The sequence below is a fragment of the Phalacrocorax aristotelis genome, chromosome 12, assembly GCF_949628215.1.
Source record: "Phalacrocorax aristotelis chromosome 12, bGulAri2.1, whole genome shotgun sequence".
Lineage (NCBI taxonomy): Eukaryota > Metazoa > Chordata > Aves > Suliformes > Phalacrocoracidae > Phalacrocorax > Phalacrocorax aristotelis.
The window spans coordinates 4,824,197-4,842,504 of NC_134287.1; the positions used below are offsets into that span (position 1 = coordinate 4,824,197).

At 39.3% G+C, this 18,308-nt stretch overlaps 1 protein-coding gene across 3 annotated transcripts in view; it reads right to left on the reverse strand.

Moving 5' to 3' along the window:
* The window catches only part of PLCE1 (phospholipase C epsilon 1), a 142,557-nt gene that overhangs the window by 16,347 nt on the left and 107,902 nt on the right, over window positions 1–18,308 (reverse strand). For 2 of the 3 annotated variants that reach the window (XM_075108114.1, XM_075108113.1), the window contains exons 11-22: window positions 15,612–15,734; window positions 15,390–15,526; window positions 14,211–14,449; window positions 13,142–13,203; window positions 12,850–13,015; window positions 10,905–11,012; window positions 9,022–9,138; window positions 8,781–8,939; window positions 7,649–7,772; window positions 5,165–5,206; window positions 4,279–4,403; window positions 3,450–3,567 (exon numbers count right to left, since the gene is read on the reverse strand). In XM_075108114.1, coding sequence (XP_074964215.1) covers window positions 3,450–3,567; window positions 4,279–4,403; window positions 5,165–5,206; window positions 7,649–7,772; window positions 8,781–8,939; window positions 9,022–9,138; window positions 10,905–11,012; window positions 12,850–13,015; window positions 13,142–13,203; window positions 14,211–14,449; window positions 15,390–15,526; window positions 15,612–15,734 — 1,520 coding nt within the window. The remainder of the gene's footprint in view (window positions 1–3,449; window positions 3,568–4,278; window positions 4,404–5,164; window positions 5,207–7,648; window positions 7,773–8,780; window positions 8,940–9,021; window positions 9,139–10,904; window positions 11,013–12,849; window positions 13,016–13,141; window positions 13,204–14,210; window positions 14,450–15,389; window positions 15,527–15,611; window positions 15,735–18,308) is intronic. The other variant, XM_075108115.1, reaches the window with a different exon arrangement.

Consider the following 18,308-nt stretch of genomic DNA (forward strand, 5'->3'; position numbering starts at 1 on the left):
TTATGTTGACTTGGACAGAGCACACGGCAGACCAAAATTAAAGTCAAAATGCAGGATAATTATTCTGACACCCACAGCAGTGACGTCTGGGATGCTCTCAGAGACCCAACATGTACTTGTGATATAAAATGTAACAAAGCAAGTATACTGTTATTTGCCTAACTGTGGCTCATAAAATGACCGTCATGAACCCACATCAATTCACACCTGCCTAAAGACAGTTCTGGATTTAATACTAATATTTCAACTACAAATGTAAATCACAGAGGATACATTGGACTCTCTTCTGCTGAAGTCTGTCCACAGCTGTAAATTTTCAGCTCTCAATCTTTATGGCATGTCTACATATATTTAGCAGAATTATGCTGATAGTTTCAACGTAACTGCTTGGGTCACTAAAATTTAGGATATACATAGATGTTTTCAGCATTGGAGATGTTTGGGCCAAAGCATACACATAAACCACAGAAGATGGTAGAAGGTAAGATCAAGGAATATGAGCTGACTAGAAGAATGAGGAGTTATGCACTGTGTGCTTCCAGCACGATTTAATCCCAGTTTTCAGTGGATCAAATGGATTTGGCAAGCAAGATCCACACTTCAAAATTCTGTTGTGGATACAGTCACTGAGGAACGGACTAACCTCATAAATCACCAGAGAGTGCAACGCAAAACACCAGGGTTAACTGAACCCCACGCGATGGCCACAGGGTAAGCTGCAGCTGGGAGTTTTCTTTCAGCCTTTCCCATGGCTGCGCTTTGCATGGGACATGCCTCCTCCCAGAGACAAGCTACACTTTTTACTCCAATTTAAACTTGACTCCAAAATATAGGATCATCTATTCATAGAATCACAAATTCATAAAATAATGGAGGTTGGCAAGGACCTGGAAGTCATCTGGTCCAACCCTCTGGTCAAAGCAGGACCAGCTTAGATCCCACAAATTGCACATAGATCCTATCGTACTACCATAATGACAGCATAAATTTTTGTATTTCTCCACAACCCCTACACTACATCCTTCAAGTTACAGAATTTAGTGCCTGTCTCCCATGTTAGATATAACCACACTGCTTTACTGTTTTTAGATTTTTAATCCAGAGGATGGCAAACTTCCCTGCCCTTCTTATTCTAACCATGGTAAAGTAACAGGTTAAACCGTAATTGTCACCTTCTCACCATGTGTTTCAGACCAACACTCAGTTATTCTGCGGGTTTGCAGACCTTGAAAAAGAACTTACGGTACTTTTGTACATAGGGTGCCCTTTTTTACGTTCACTTTAATTTCTTGAAAAGTGATACCATAGGGGCAGATAGTCTGATACAATGGAGATGGTGACTGAATTTCATGCTGGTTAGCTCAGGTGACTCCCTGCTCTCTGAACTTGATTGTGCAGGTCCTGTTTTTGTGTACTCAACTTTCTCTACGCATTGTGTAAGGACCCTCAGCACCCAGGCAACGAGTCGTGCGCCCGTGGGTTATAGCAGTACTGTGCTCAAGTGTGCTTCACTGCCCTCATCTTGGGTGGCCCAAAAGAACAGACCTTCAACCTCTTAGATAATGGTATGATGATACCCAACAGACTGAAACTGAAGTTAAGCAAGGACTGTAAGGGTCAAAAACCACTGAAACAACAAGAGCTCTGGTGGGTTCCTAGTTACCAGAGATTTTATGAACAAGATATGTTATTTCCTCCACGTGATAAATTCTGTTTGGCCAGGGAGCACTTAAGGAAGTCTGCATTACTCAGTAGGCTAGGATAAGTGAAGATAATGGTCCTTGTCCTGTTTTATAGTAACAAATCAGTGATTAGCATTCAGGGATATAGGCAACTGTAAACACGGAATAGAAATATATGAAGACAGGAGAAATAAAGTATTTACACCACTGATCAGCCACTGACATGAATTCTGCCCTCCCTATTCCCAAAACTGTTGTATTTTCTGAGTTGGTTAGGAACCCAGTCAACAGAGCCACATAGTCATGGATCTACCAGCCTTGTTCTCATTTTTAATTGTCAATATTGGGGTATGGCAGTGCACAATGTCTGTGCCCTCCAGCTGAGCACAATAATCCAATCCATGGCGTGGTGGCCGTGGAAGTCTACATATCTTGAAAAGAAGGCAGTGTTTGTCTCAAAGGAGACAAAGTTTGTTAGAAGACAAATTTCTACCGCTTCAGGTGTCCATCTGTGAAAGGAGCTCATTTTCTTAATTGTTCTATTCATGTCACCTTTAAAGCAAGAGCAAGAAATCCGAGAAGGAAAGCAGGTATTTCTTTTATAACTGAAATTATATTAAAACACTGAAATATTTTAAAGTTTTCTTAGAACATCAGAACTTCTTTGTGTGTCAAAATGCTTGGAACAACTTAAACTATCTCTGTTTAATCTGGAATATCATTCTTTAAAAGAAAATATTTTATTTGAAAGATATCTCAGTGCAGATTTCATTAAAAAGAGTATCAGATTTGAATTTTTAGAACTTGTTAATTTTACAAGTGACACCTACAATTCTTAAAGTTATAGAAGATTACAAAAGAATGTGTCTCCATTTTTCAGCATGCTTATCTTGCCTATTTGACACTATTTTATGTTTGGTTAGCTTCTCTAATCTGATCATAGTTCTATTTGTATAAGATCATGACCTGGCAGAATTACTAACTTTTCCACAGAGAACCATTCCGTTAAAAAGCAGATTTTTCATTCAAAACATTAAACACATCAATAAACAATAAGTTCTCAATTTAAAAGTATTTATGTACACAGTATGAGCCAAAACATACTCAACCTCATCTGTCAGTACTGAACAAGTAACTATCAGTGATCTCCTCTTCAGTTACTCCCTCTCCTTTTCCTCTGCAAACATTATTCTTCCTACTGTACAAAAGAAGACCCTCCCATTTCCTTAACGCCTTCCATAAGGAGTGTGTGTGAGTGTGCCATCAGCTGTTCTCTCCCACCCCAGGAAAAGTCTCCTTTACCCCCCCAAACGGCTCCCCTCCTGTCCACTTAGGAAAGAACAGAAGATGCAGCTGTAGGCAAAGGTGAAACATGCTACACTGAGGTCACTTAAAGACATGTGACAAGCTCTTCCTGCAGGGTTGAAGAATATTTTCCTTCCTAATTCAGTACGTCCTTGCATGGAAACTCGGAGCTCTTAAGATAAAGCTTTTTCTCGTCTGTCACTTGGCAACGAATCAGTTGTCTAAGTTGTGAAGACTGGCAAATTTCACTTTTGTAAACATTTTAATATGACAAACAATATGTCTTCACATAATTTATGTATACTACTTCTCAGCCAGGAGCTATTATTATGTAGACTACCAATCATCAGGAAAAAAATCTCGACTACTTCAATTTGAAAATGCTTGTACTAATTCAAACATAAACATAACGTCTCCAAGAATTAGAAAGCCTACAGCAATCCAAAAGGGCAGTGTACTTACCCGGGAACTTTACGGCTTGACAGTAAATGACAAGATCTGATAGCTCCGGGGCTATCTGTCTGCTTTCCTTCTTATTTTGCAGAAGGTAGAATTCTTCACCCAGCTCCATATCGTACACCTAAGTGACAATTCCAGGAACATATAATAATAAAATTACTGAATGTGAAAGTACTCTTGCATATCTTATGTCCTTAAAATTCTTTATCTCTTTCCTCCTATATGGTTTGCTGTCTTCACCTAACAGACCTCTGTGTGCAGGTTTATGCATCAAAACCTGTTACTAGAATAATGTGCAAAAGCCTCAATCAGAGCCAGTTCTACAAACATTTAGACAAAAAACAACTGTGTTCAGGAGAAACTACAATTTACTAAACAGCAATGCAGTGGTTCAGTTGTCAGATGATTTAATAAAAGCTAACGTGGCTATCTGATATCATAGTGCCATACGATAAAGTCACTTATATATGCACAAAAGACGCTGAAGATTCAGATGAAATCTCCAGTTCTACTGATGTTAACGGAAATCAGGTATCTAGATAAACTTCTGGATTTAGCTTCAAAGAAGTCTTTCACTGAGAGCAATGACAGTTAAAATTCTCCAGCAAACAGCCTGTATATACAATAACCTCTGAGGACTTTTCTCAAACAGTGTGTTGAGTGTTTGTTCTATTTAATCTGTTTTCTCTGGTGTGTTTCCATGCTTTCTATTTGTCTTCATTAAAGCACATTTGCCATCTGATGCCTCAGTCACCTAAACTGCTCAAATCCCTTTGATGCTTGTTATATATCGAAGTGTGGCTGAGAAGAAAGGGGGAAAAAGCGGAACTACCTTTCCTTTATTATTGTAGGTAGCACAATCAGCCTTCTTTATTCGTTTGGCAGTCTCTTCATTATATTCAAACTGCAGTTTATCACTTGATAATTTATTCTCAGGTCGGTCTTCAAGAATATTATCTAAAAATTAATGGGATTTTAATAAACATAAAGCCAAACAATTTCAACTGGAAATTTAATTTGAATTAACAATATTTGTGGACAATGCTGTGAATCTTATCTGAATAACCAGATGCCAAAATAATGCATTTACTGGTCAAAGCATTCTCCTTTAGTAGTAACTTTCTATTTTAAAAATTTAATGCTCAGCTTTGGTTAATATGTTGCACTTCTTTTAAAAGCCCATCCTTTTGTGCTCAGAAGATGCTTAAAACAAAATCATCTAATGAATAAAGCTTGCCATCTGAAAACAACTGATATTCCTGAACAAAGAAGAATTGCTCAAGTCCAAACACAATGAACCAAATCAAACATGTACACGCCTTGGTACAGCAAGTTTTGGCTTTCCTCTCCTTACGTTCACCATGAACAAATATTTTTTACATCTGTAGAAACTCCTCTTCAAAGCTACATATTTATCAGAGAACAACACGCCTACTAATTTGGTCTTTCTGGACCAAAATATTTTAACTGTCACAAAAGGAATGGTATTATTTCATTCCTGATACTCTGATGCTTTGACCACATTTTTTTAATGCATAACCGGTGTCACACATGCAGCCTTCTAACAGTTCCTGACCAGTTAACAATGCCATATAAAAAATATCTGATTGCATTTTTAATATGAAGTAGAAACCATATATGCACACTGTCACATTTAACAGGCTGGAGATGCAGTGCTGATTTCATGCAGTTAAAATGCTCAACCAAATGGCCTTTACCTTCCTGGCTGTTAGGAGCAGGAGAAGCATTAAGGACATCAGCTACAGGGAAACGGATTCAGAGAGGGAATAAGAGTAAAGGAAATTAAGATTTACAGCCAGAGAAATGAAAATTAAGTGTCAGTTGTAAAACTATTAGCCTTACGCAAACCTAATGTATCAGCAAGGAAAATAAAATTGAAAATCTTTTAGAAAGTTTACTATTTAGATTAGTTTTGCCAAAATATTAATGTAATTAAAGATCCCAAATAATAATCATTGTAATAAAGCAGTAAACCATGCCTCAGATTCCTTCATATATTGGAAGGTGTGAATGTTTCTTGCTAGCTTCAGATTTCTCAAACCTTCTCTTAACTAGAACATTGCTCAAACATCACTTACGGCTGTTGGCTTGCAATGTTTTCCTGGCAAGTGTGTTAACAAAGATATAAGTTTTTCACAGCAATTTACATCTACGCTCTCTCCACCCCGTCCCACACAAGGAGTATTCTCACGTACCAGTTAGGCCAACTTTCTAGCAAAATGCAACCGAAGACACCAAACTCATAAATTTTCCTATTAACATAAATAATATTGGACCGTACATCTCTACCTATAGAATTTGCTTATAAATATCTCCATTAATTTCTCCAATCCTTTTTTTCAATCTGCTGACATTGTTTGCTTCTGCAGTTTCCCCTGGCAGCAAATTCCAGAAGTTTACTACCAGGTGCACAAAGAAATATTTTATTTTACCTGTTTTAGACTATTCTTCCATTTGTTTTACTGAGCACCTCCTAGATCTAATGAGTAATAGTTCTGTACTCCTCTTACCCACCACTTCGTGATTTAGTAAACCTGCTTCACATTCACCCCTCAGTTCTCTTCTCTACCGGCAGGACAATTACAGCCTTTTCAGACTCGTGCAAGGCCACCACCACACTCCCTTTACTCTAACTTCCTTAACTCCACCGTATCCTTCTCAAGATCTGGAGGCAAGAACTGGACACAGAGCTCAAGTTGTGTCACATTAAGGTTTTATATAGGAGCAAAAAGATGTTCTGTTTTCAGTACTGCTCCTGATGATCCCCATCTTTTGGCTGTCACTGCACACCAAACTGAGGATTTCAGAGAACTTTCAAATTCCATGATCTTCCAAATTGCTACTGCCATTGTTGAGCTGAGAATCACATAAGCAAGGTTTAAGTTTTATCCCCTAAATGTGTCACCTTATCTACACTGAAGCGCGTCTGTAACTTTTTTGCCCCTTTGGTCAGTCTGTGACGCATTTACGGAGTTTAATAATGATGCAGCATTTAACTACCCAAAAAGCTTGGTATTGCTCGTACCATCACTGCTGTCTCATTGGGTAAACATGCTGTGGTCTATTTTTATATATTCTCTGACAATTACCAATGAAAAATAATGAGTAACCCATTTAGATGCATCCAGCTTGTTCAGTCCATGCACGAGGGTTTTGACAAATGTCCTTTGACAAAACTTGAGGGGATTAAATGTTTCTGACTATGGCTGTTTGCTCTACCAGAATCTCTCAGCCCTGCAGCAAAGGCAGCAAAACAAGATGCGTGATTTCAGCTCAGCTGCCTCAATCTGGCACATTCCGTCCTTCATCTGTAGTTAAATCAAATATGTCTGGCTGAACTGGAGAGCTGAGGAACTAGTGGAAGTTACTAACTGCAGCATTTTTTATCACCTCTGGCATGCCAATCATTATATCCAATCTATAAACTGTCCCTAAAGGTGGATTTACGCTAAACTGTCAGTTCCTGAAGGCTAGGATAGCTGAAGTGTAGGCAGCACACGAACAGATAAGGCAAGCCAGTAAGGCATGCCTTGCCATTTTTTCACTGAACAGCTAAAGCTTTAATAAAGATATCTTTACTGAAAAAGCCAGAGACTGAGTGGCTTCTCTACCTTACGCATGAAGTGAACATCTGTTGCTGAAGGTGTAACTAAAATAGGTACTTCAGGGGTCTCAGGGATTAGGCAGTAACCAAGGAGGACTGTGGAGCATCTGCATCTTAGGTCAATTTAATGGCAGTCATGCAGATGCAAGGGCTATGCCTGTTGTGAACCTTGAGCTGTCAGGTGTCTAAACTCCTTAGGAAAGACTGTACAGGCGAATGTAGATAGAGTACGCTATGAACACAATCATTTTTGCATAATATAAATAATATAAAATATAATCTATAAACACTACAATTTTGCATACACTGCACAGTTAAAACATCTAATGGTTGGAGTTAAAGTCATGCTTGTGCCCTCCACACAATCAAATTATTTTCACAGTATTATAGACTACAGCACCAAAGTGCCACTGAGGACATTTAGTGCATATTCCTCTCACAAGGTAAGATCAACTTACCTACAGCATGCCTGAACTACAATGTTTACATGCCTTATTGCTGCAGTTCTAACAAGAGCACTATAATAAATAAATAAATACATGAATGAATGAATGAATAAATAAATAAATATTGTTACCATCAGAGAGAGATTCGTAGTCATAGTCATATTCATCCTCTTCTTCTTCTTCCTCTTCATTGGTAGGTGTGGCGTTGCTAGCACCATTGCTAGCCTGCGCTTGCATATGCGCCAGCTGGTGAGCCTACAGCAGCAGAATCAGTTATTACATTATTGGTAAGTATTTTTAAGAAGCAAAAGAATTTTCATCACAGTTTGCATCTTATTTTATTTATATGAAGGCACTGAATATATATAATGATAAATAAGTAAGACTGAAGATCAAACTAAAATACCATTTTAAGGGTTTTAATATAAAGACAACTTGCATTGGTAGAAAAACAACCAATAAGATATGAAACCTGATTAGTTATAGGAAAATGTCCACTTTGCACGTTATTCAGAGCAAAACTGCATTTTTCCAGTCTGAGGTATGCTGTTTTGGAATAATTAAAAAACTTTTTTAAAAGATGGGGAATGTCCATACACTGGCACAATGAGTGTAATTTACCTGTTCTGATACAAGAATTCAGTTCTAATTCGATTGTGTTTACATTTTGGGTAAAAGCAATCAGTTTTCAAGGATACAATCTAATTGCTGACTAACCACAGACATTATTAAGTGGAGGCTACCAGAGATGCGGCCCTAATTTTTAGAAACCCAAAAAATTCTCATATAGCTATAAGCACTACTTGAATAGCAGAGTCCCCCCGAAAAGGGAGTAAGAAAGAGAGTATTTGCCTGGCTTGAATATGAAAAAAGAAACAAAGCAGTGTTCTACTAAAAATTACTACACACTATATATATGCACACACATACTCAATGCATAGCACTGTTTCTCAACAGGAACAGCAAACGTTATAGCCTCAGAGTGAAACTTCATTTATGCTTATCACATAGGGCATGTGGTGCTAATCATAATATTATGCAGTATTATAAAACTGAAATACACTAAAATTTTGTTATGCTACATCTACACTTTACTATACGTCTTGTCTACTTACTTGAAAGTGTTGCAATCCACTGAGTCTTCCAAGCATGAATATGCATTAGGTTATTCTGCTGTACATATCAGAATGGCAAAAACTTCAAGCATGAATCATTTCTAATGAAAGTTAGGTCTCACTGCTTGCTATTAAGGAAAGACTTTACCTTCTGTTTCAATATATCCACTGGTGTTTGATGGGCTTTCAGCTTCTTGTTTTTAAGCAGTATTTTTCTTTTCAGTTGGCCAGGTGAAGGAAGCATGGGATCATCAGAAAAGTCACTCTCAAATAAAAACTTGGTTACCAGCTTATCTCCAAATACATTCTGAAATATCGAGAACATGTGATTATATTATAGAATTCCCAAGGCATGTGCTTAGAATAATTTACCCCAATTTATGGCCTACCTTGAAAATCTCAGCCATCTTGCGCTGCTGAGGCAACGAACAGTGGTTCTCTATTGATATGATAATTGGCATGTCAGAGGTGATAAATGCATTGCGATCAATAGCTTCAACTACCTCCTGTGAGAAAGAAAGGTCATTGAAAGAACATGTGATTATTTTGCAGCATTCGGTTAACTTGCCGTTAGTTGAAAGGTGATAAAAGGAAGGCATCCGTTTTCCTCTCTAAGAAGGAAGAATCCACAATCTGCTTTCAAAACAAGCTCCTACACATCAGTCTAGCATCTTGTTACAACAGAACTGGTAACAGCTGCTTCTGTTAGCCATGTTGACAATAAAAAGAGAAAATTACAGTACATATGCTACAAAAACTAATTTTAAAAGCATAATGTTTACAGTTGAGGGGTTCATGTCTGACATAGTCCATAGTTCATATTATCATAGAATCATAGAATAGTTAAGGTTGGAAAAGACCCTTAAGATCGTCGAGTCCAACCGCTAACCTGTCACTGCCAAGTCCACCACTAAACCATATCCTCAAGCACCACATCTACCCTTCTTTTAAACCCCTCCAGGGATGGAGACTCCACCACCTCCCTGGGCAGCCTGTTCCAATGCCTGACAACCCCTTTGGTGAAGAATTTTTTCCTAATATCCAACCTAAACTTCCCCTGGCGCAGCTTGAGGCCGTTTCCTCTCATACTATCACTACTAACTTGGGAGAAGAGACCGACCCCCGCCTCACAACAACCTCCTTTTAGCTAGTTGCAGAGCGCGATAAGGTCTCCCCTCAGCCTCCTCTTCTCCAGACTAAACACCCCCAGCTCCCTCAGCCACTTCTCATAATATTTGTTCTCTAGACCCTTCACCAACTTTGTTGCCCTTCTCTGGACACGCTCCAGCATCAAAATGTCCTTGTAGCGAGGGGCCCAAACCTGAGCACAGTACTCGAGGTGCTGCCTCACCAGTGCCGAGCCAGGGGCACGATCACTGCCCTGCTCCTGCTGGCCAAGCCCGGATGCCACTGGCCTTCTTGGCCGCCTGAGCACACTGCCTGCCTGTGTTCAGCTCTTCAACAACTGGGACTTCATTCTGTGTACCACCTCCATTTCCCAGCACAGGGGCCTGACAACCCTGAGGATGACCATTCTGACTATTAAAGACTGAGGCAAAGAAAGCATTAAGTACCTCAGCCTTCTCCTCATCTTTCCTGGCAAGGTTACCTTCCGCATCCAACAAAGGAGGGAGATCCTCCCTGGACCTCCTTTTGTCACTGAGGTATTTATAAAAACATTTTTGTTATCTTTAACGGTGGCAGCCAGTTTAAGTTCCAGCTGGGCCTTTGCCTTCCTAATCTTTTCCCTGCATAACCTCACAACATCCTTGTAGTCCTCCTGAGTCACCTGCCCCTTTTTCCAAAGGCAGTAAGCTCTCCTTTTTTAATTGAGTTCCAGCCAAAACTCACTATTCAGCCAAGCCGGTCTTCTCCCCTGCCTGCGCGACTTATGGCACATGGGGACGGCCTGCTCCTGAGCCTTTGAGACTTCCTTATTTAATAATATCCAGCCTTCCTGGACTCCTTTGCCCTTCAGGACTGCCTCCCAAGGGACTCTGTTAACCAGACTCCTTAACAATCCAAAGTCTGCCCTTCTAAAGTTCAGGGTAGTGGTTTTGCTGACCCTCTTCCTTACTCCTCCAAGAATCGAAAACTCTATCTTGTCATGGTCGCTGACCCCAAGACAGCCTCCGACCACCACATCATATTCTATTAGGATTTAGTCCATTAGGATTTGTACTTTTCTAGTATGCAAACTTTTTCCTTCATTAGAGAAAAAGTTACTGATTTTCTTCACATTTTTTGTTTCTACATGCAATTGTCAGCATACCTTAAAAGAGATCTTAGTAGTAAGAGTGTGCCCATGATAAATGATAGGCATCCCATCATCGCCATCCCAGCAGTCTAGTTCTACACTTCTGCAGCCTTGTAAAAGAACCTACAATGCAATTGAACAGTGTGAGCACGCATAAGCCACAGTCTCACGCCATCAAAGCAGAAGACAGACATCACAGAGCTAAATGAAAGCTTAGTGATTCAGCAAGAGTGCTGGAAAGAGCCATCTCTGTGGAGTAAACATAGCCCACAGCAGCTACAGTCCCCAGCAAACTGCATTTCCCAGGTTGAGGAGGAGTGGGAAAATGAAGAAAGCAGCATGTTCTTAGAAGTACCACAGAGCTTTGAAATTCATGATGTCTTACAGGACACACAGAATCTCTTTGCAGAAAGTGGTTCTTAATGTATAGCTTAATGTTTGGAGGGAGAAAAACACTTCCATATTTCTACCTGCAAAAGCAGCTATAAAGCAACATGGCAATTTATTCCAAGCTGCTACTATGACAGCTTATGGGCACGGCATCTGCAGCTTGTTTGCTCGTTCTCTTTGTTGTTGTCATTAGTTTTTTAAATAGAAGAAGGTCTGAAAACAATGTCTTATGAACAATTTCCATGAGGATAGTTAGAATGGAAATGTGCCAGGCCATCTTATTTAATGATATTAAGCTAATTTACAGCCATCCATCCATCCATCCATCCATCCATCCATCCATCCATCCATCCATCCATTTATTTTTTATTTATTCATTTATTTATTTCAGAAAGCCTTACTTGCTAGAAAGCCACTGAAGAAAGCAAAGAGGAAGGATGGAGGGAAAGATAAGCTAACCCATCTGTTGGCAGCCCAGCTTATTATTGCCATCAATATTTAGCATGCCTATCATTGGAAAAGTTATCTGTATTACAATTCAATATTTTACTGAAAACAAAGATCTCAACAATCAAAACCATTTTCAGCAAAATATTCTGGAAAATTACTTCTCCTGTTCAAAACCTGAATAATTAGATTTCAGGCAGTTGTGTCTGTAGCTGGCGCACCACCACTTCTGCGAGACCAGACACACTGAGCCAGAACAAAGTGCCCCTTCTCTTCTGGCAACAACTACTTGAGGGACAGGAAGCTTTTCTGCATTATGCAAATTTTGGAGCCAGCTGAGCTCTATCTCACTTCCCTTGCCATCTATTACCAACAGAAGACTCATCGCTCTGTGCAGAGCTACTACAGAGATTTCCTTTGCAACTGCATTATTCAATGCGATCGTGTTATCTGAGCTTTCCTAACATAGCTCACCCCTCTGTCATATAACTTCAGCCACACATGGGACGCCAGATGAGCCCTTCTCACTGATGAGTCAGTAACATTTAGAGTAACGAAAACACTACTCGCAGGAAGTTTGATGCTTTCTCTAGCATTTGGTAAATACACAGGCACACAAATATATATATATATATATATACACACACACAGAGAACCAAAAGCGCTAGGGAGAAACTGTTCTTTTCCTGTTCAGCACTAATAAGGGATAAAGCCTAAAACAGTAGAATATTCCTAGAAGTAATGTTTTTAGAAGTTTAGTTCATTTGAAATTTGTCTTTGCAGTGCAAAGCACAGTATTTGAGTGGTGTTTTTGACATCTGAATGAACTAAAATATTAGATCAGTTTTTCCTGTGGGAAAGTCTAATTTTAGTAGGTTGGGTCAGACCGACTGGTGTCTAAATGCTATGAATCTCAAACTAAACCCAATTTTTGCCTTAGAAAAGGCATTTGAGCACAACTGTGCTTACAGGCAGCTTTCCCACACATCATGTTTTCCAACGCTTTGCAAGCAGGGGTTTAGGACATTTAGATTTTCAAAGCGAAAAGGTCATGTTTCTGTGACTTGCCAGTTAAACAAACAAGTTCATGTTGAAAACTACACCACAATCCAATCCTGCATACCTGGCTGTAGAGCTCTACTGAGGACTCCCCTTTAAGCTGATGGCCAGTAAGGTAAGTATTGTGTGAAGATTCTATGTAGTAATATGACAGTGGAAAGTTCAAGTCCTCAGCATTTGCTTGTGACTCATCATTTTTGGAGGCAAAGTTGTCTTTATCCATCAGAAATCTAGAGGTGAGAAGGTGTGAGGAAATTTTATGCTGTGCTGAGTATTTTGTGACTGGCATACAAACATCAATACACTGGTGTAATCTTAATATATATAGATATATAAATTAACACATAAATAATTACCTTGCAAATCCTTCAAAAGATAACAGCCCCTGCTGGCACATACTCACACTGGGTTCAAATTTCTACAAAGAGGAAGAAATTTAAGAGATATATAATTAATAACAATTCTTAGAAATACGGCTTTTTCATACTTTCATAGTGTTGTCTGCTCATTGAACTAACCAGTTACTATCTAAACCCAGTCTTTTTGTGGATAAAGTAATGAGGTGCCTGCAGTATGCTCACGCTTGTTTAACAAATCACTAAACAAGCATACTAAATCCATACTTGTAACTCATAGAACCATTCAGGTTGGAAAGGATGTTGGGAGGTCATCTAATCCAACCTCCTGCTCAAAGCAGAGTCAGTAGTTAAGCTGAAATTAAAAAGGATATATAATCAGGCATCTTTCTCCTATCTATTGTGCTTGAACACAACACACCACCATCTCGAATTAGAGACGTGTGGTATGCTAACTTGATGCTTTCTTCAGAATTTCTGTCTTTTAAACTTTGCAATTTTATATTACATATTGATAGTTGAAATACACAGTTTTTAGCCTTTGTTAACTCCTAAGCGGGGGCTTAATTTTGGAGTATATTAATTATGCATGTTCTTCAAAATTTTCTACATACTTTCTAATCACCTCAGCCATTGTACATAAGGGAATAAAATGTCCATGTTTGCTCTAGAAATGTGTGGAAATGGTGGTTTTTTTAAGCTCCAAATTAGGGTTAAGCTCTGTCAAAGGTGGTCACAGACAAGGAGAAAAAAACACACTTTCATGAATATTTTTTCCAAGTGGTGACATCCCTTTCCTGATAAAGCACACAGATCCAATAAACTCATCATTTGCATGATTTTTTTTCCTTTTTATGGACATCCTTATGGACATCTTCACAATTCTATAGCCCAGAATAAAGATGGTATTAAATTTTAAATTCAGGTAAGCTGTAGCGACAACATCAGTGTGAAAGGAGATATCCACACAGATATGCTATTCCGACTACAAAGCAGACAATGCTGGTGGGGAAAACAGAAGTAACAAGAGTTCAAGTAAAAGCAGTTGCAAGATGTTTGTATTACAGACCTGGATAATACTGAGGATTTCATCATAGGTGCAGTGTTCTCCCTGGCAATTCACTAGGAAGTCATTTAGCTGCTGGATTCCCACTCCAAATACTCCCAGCGATGCGCTTTCAACTCCAGTACCATTGGTTACAATACTGGCAGCAGCAATAGCATCAGATATTTGCCTCTGGTTGTCTGATAGTTGCTGCCTGCTCTTAATGAACAAACCAAGGTCTGAAACATTCCTAGTCAACAAATCTTTAAAGAAAAAAAAGAAAGGAAGTATAAATAAAAGCTATATAAATATATGTATTACATATATTGTATAGAATATAATGTAACATATAATACACACGAATATCTGACTGCATATTTTAGCACTGATAGTAAATTAGAACAAGACTGTCTTGTTTCTATTCACTAATAGAAGAAAGAGTATTAAGCATGTATGAAAACGGTGGGAGTGGATCATAAACAAAATCCTGGAACCTTTAACAGGGATTCACACCCTTCCACACGCTGTCACCCAGGACCTTCCTGCTGCCTCTCACCACCACATACAGCCTCAAAGCCTTTCCTTTGCTCTGTACAACCCTATACCCTTCCTGTGCGATCACCGTTTATCTTCTTCCTGTCCCATATGGCAATTGTACTGCACCCTCCCCACAGGCTGCTTGGCAGAAAGGCTGTTTTCTTTGAACATGCACAACGCTCCAGACTTAGATTACGGTAACTGGGGAGTGTAAAGGGGGACAGAGGTTTCCCTGCCCCGTGTCCCACATAAAGCAGATCTACTAGGAAATCAGATAGGAAAAAAACCAATGAAAGGAGACACAGGGCACAGCCTCCTCATTTCTCCTCCCTGCATTTGCTGAGTGTTGTAGCCCTTCCCAAGCTCCGCACCAAGACAAAGATCCCTGGGTTGGGCCCAGCCACTCCGCAACAAGTTTTATGCCTCTGCTATACCAGTTAAAAATACATCTAGCTAATGTAAAGCAGGAATACTTTTCTTCTTCTTCATTCCTAAACAAAGAACCTGTCTTACATCCTACTAACTAGGTATTCATGGAGGTACAGCAGCAATCCTCTACTTAAACTTATAATTGATAGTTTTTTATGAGACTGAGACACTTTTTCTTAAGGCCAATAACTGAAGCTGTTCAGCAGTCTAACAGCTGTATTGTCCTCTTTAACAAACCTAAATCAGGCTGAAATCCACTGCTGTTTTCATCAATCTTCAAATTCGTGTAAAGTGGAGCAGGCTCCAAACTGGATCGATTGCAAGGCACAGCATAGACATCGAAAAGGTCTTTCAGATCTTTTCGGCTGCGGACACTGCAGAAAGAGTTGACGAGTTAAGTTTTTGCTCTTTTAGAAATTTGGATGAATGAGATCAGTACAGAATAAAAATATATTTTACCTGAAAGATTTGAAGAGCTCTACAAATTCCACAAAAGTCATGTTACTATCAGACACCATGAAGTTCTGAAACCCCTTCATTCCTCCTTTGACACGGCCATGCCAGCTACTGCTGCTCCATGTGCTAAATCAGAAAGATACTGCTGTAGTTTGTTTACGTTGAATTTCTACTTACTGAAATATTATGCATTACTGCATTAACGCTTTATTTATGCTCTCCTTAATGCATTTATTACCAATATCTGGAAGAAGTAAAGAAAGCAGTATCTTATAAGATGCATAGTGACCATTTGTACCTTCTTGTTTTATTACAGCTATTCTTTTCCCTCAAGACAACTGCAGACTTTGCCAGAACTGATAATGTATATGCATGCCATTTTAAACTCTTCCTTGTGCAAAAGGGCCCGATGCAAATGGTACAAATGAAAGCATTTTTTCCCTTTAAAGAAAACAATGCCGGTACTCCTGTACCATGGGCTGTTTATGAGGTTCACTGAAGATTTGCTAAGGGAAAAATAAAACAGATGTAAAATTCCTTAAACCTCTGCACTGTCAAAATAAAATAGTAATATTCTGACTGGATATGCAAGAAAACCAAGTATTTTCCTTATGCACCTGGGGTTTCTTATATCTTGGAGTATTAAAGGTGCAGATTTTAAGACACGTAACCCTTTCCCTTTCCTGGCAACTCAACCCGCATTGTTTCCCAGCCCATGGGTCTCCCAGATACTTCCCATGAACAGTTGGGATTATTATCAGATACCTTAAACACAGGTCAAGCTACAGTCCTCCTCCTCTTTTAGGCTTGGACAGTAGCCTCTGGAGACCATTTCCTTCCAGAAACAAGGTTCTAATGATTTCCTCCTTTCAGCTTTGTGGGCTGAAGGAAGGAAAGCAGACTGGAATTTCTCGAGAGCAAAGGCAGAAAATGATCACAGAAACAACTACCTGTTTGATGTTAATTATTTTAGTTGACTTGAGTAATACCAAGGCCAGCCAATTTCTTTATAACTGCAATTGTTAACCTAAGTTGTGCAGCTGAACAAAGTTTCTGAAGCAGCACCAGTGTATTTCCAAAAGCCACATCCCAAAATCTTCAGTCTACTACAGGATTTACATTAGTAAGTATAGTTAGGCCCTGACTTGAACTATCCCTTGAGCGGTATGAACAAGTCCTTAGTGCATTTCATGTACCAATTTGCAATGATGGGCCGAGCTCCCGAGCCCCTTCCTGGGCCTAATCACCAATGAACACACACTGCAGGAATGGGATCGGCCAGCACCAGCATCCCGAAAAGGGAGGGATCTAAGCAGCCAGCACAAATATCAAGAACTGTCTAGTTTAAACCATAACTAACTCCAGAAGTTACAGTATTTGTTTCAAAATAACCAGACTAGGTGACCATGTGTCAGACTTCATTGCTCTGTAATGTTCAAATCTACAAATCCATTAATCTATGAATTCTGCCATTAGGTTCAGTACGAACACTTCCAACAGCTGTGATGGAAAAGCAGGACCAGCTTGCTGGCCAGTGTTTGTAAAGATATTTGCAGTCACCTGCAGCAAAAGCAGGCAACTTTTTACATAAATATGCTAGATCAGATTCCTCAGTTCATTCCTGGCCTGGGATGGATGCATGCAATTGAAAACAGAATGTGATTTAAAAGTATTAAAAAATACCATCTATTTTATTTGATAATGTTCAATTTGTTTGACATCACTATGGCAAATACTTACATATCGCGTGTAACTTTTTGGCTAAAATCATTCCTAACATTTTTATGAAGGAAGAAAAATAAACCATGATGAAGGAAGTCTCTTGACTCCAGAAAACCGGCTGGAACTGTAGAGTACCAAATGGAAGACTAGCAGCAGATGACAATGCTCATCATTTTACTGGATCTGATCACTAAAGAGTATGGGTAATAAATACAGGTTGTTAAAAAAAAAAAAGCCCAAGCCCCCAGGAAATCCTCACTACCACCAACACCGCAATTAGCAGCAGTCTGGATTATACCTCTATACAGCTAATGAAAGAGGCAGTTTACTCTTCGCAAGAAAGCCCCCATCTCTGGTTTTCCATATCCTGTTATCTGCTTCCCAGTGGCATTATCACCCTTTCCCCTGCTTCCTCCACCTTACAGGTGGCACTAGATTTCCAAAGAACTTTGGAATTTGCTGGAAGCACTCTGTTTGAAGGAATGACAGAAGGCGGCTGCAGGCTACCCGTGTCTGGAAATTATCTGGACATCTGGATTGTGCAAGGATTTATTCTCAACATAAATTATTTGTAAGGAGGTCAGGAATATTAAGGTTGTGAGTTATATACGTAAAAATACTGGTTTTCATTCTCTAATTATAAGAATTACTATTATTTAAAATGTACAACAAAGATAGCCATGTCCTCCTCTTTTTAAATTCCTCTCATTATGTTTCAATGATTTTTTTTTCCAGTTTAAGAAATTTTATTTTATTTAGCGCTTCTCACCTGGTGGAGATGATCTACTTTACTGGTCAGGTAAAGCTAATGCACCTATTACATGGCAAGAGAAGAACAAAAAGAGCTAGAAATCTCTCTAGCTCTTCTCCTCCTAGCTGCTACACAGCAGCTAATAATCATTCGCTACCAGCTCAGCTTTCTGTGCTGTAAAGGCCTCTGCGCAGCCCAGTGGGACTCTCTGCTCCCCACTCTCCTAA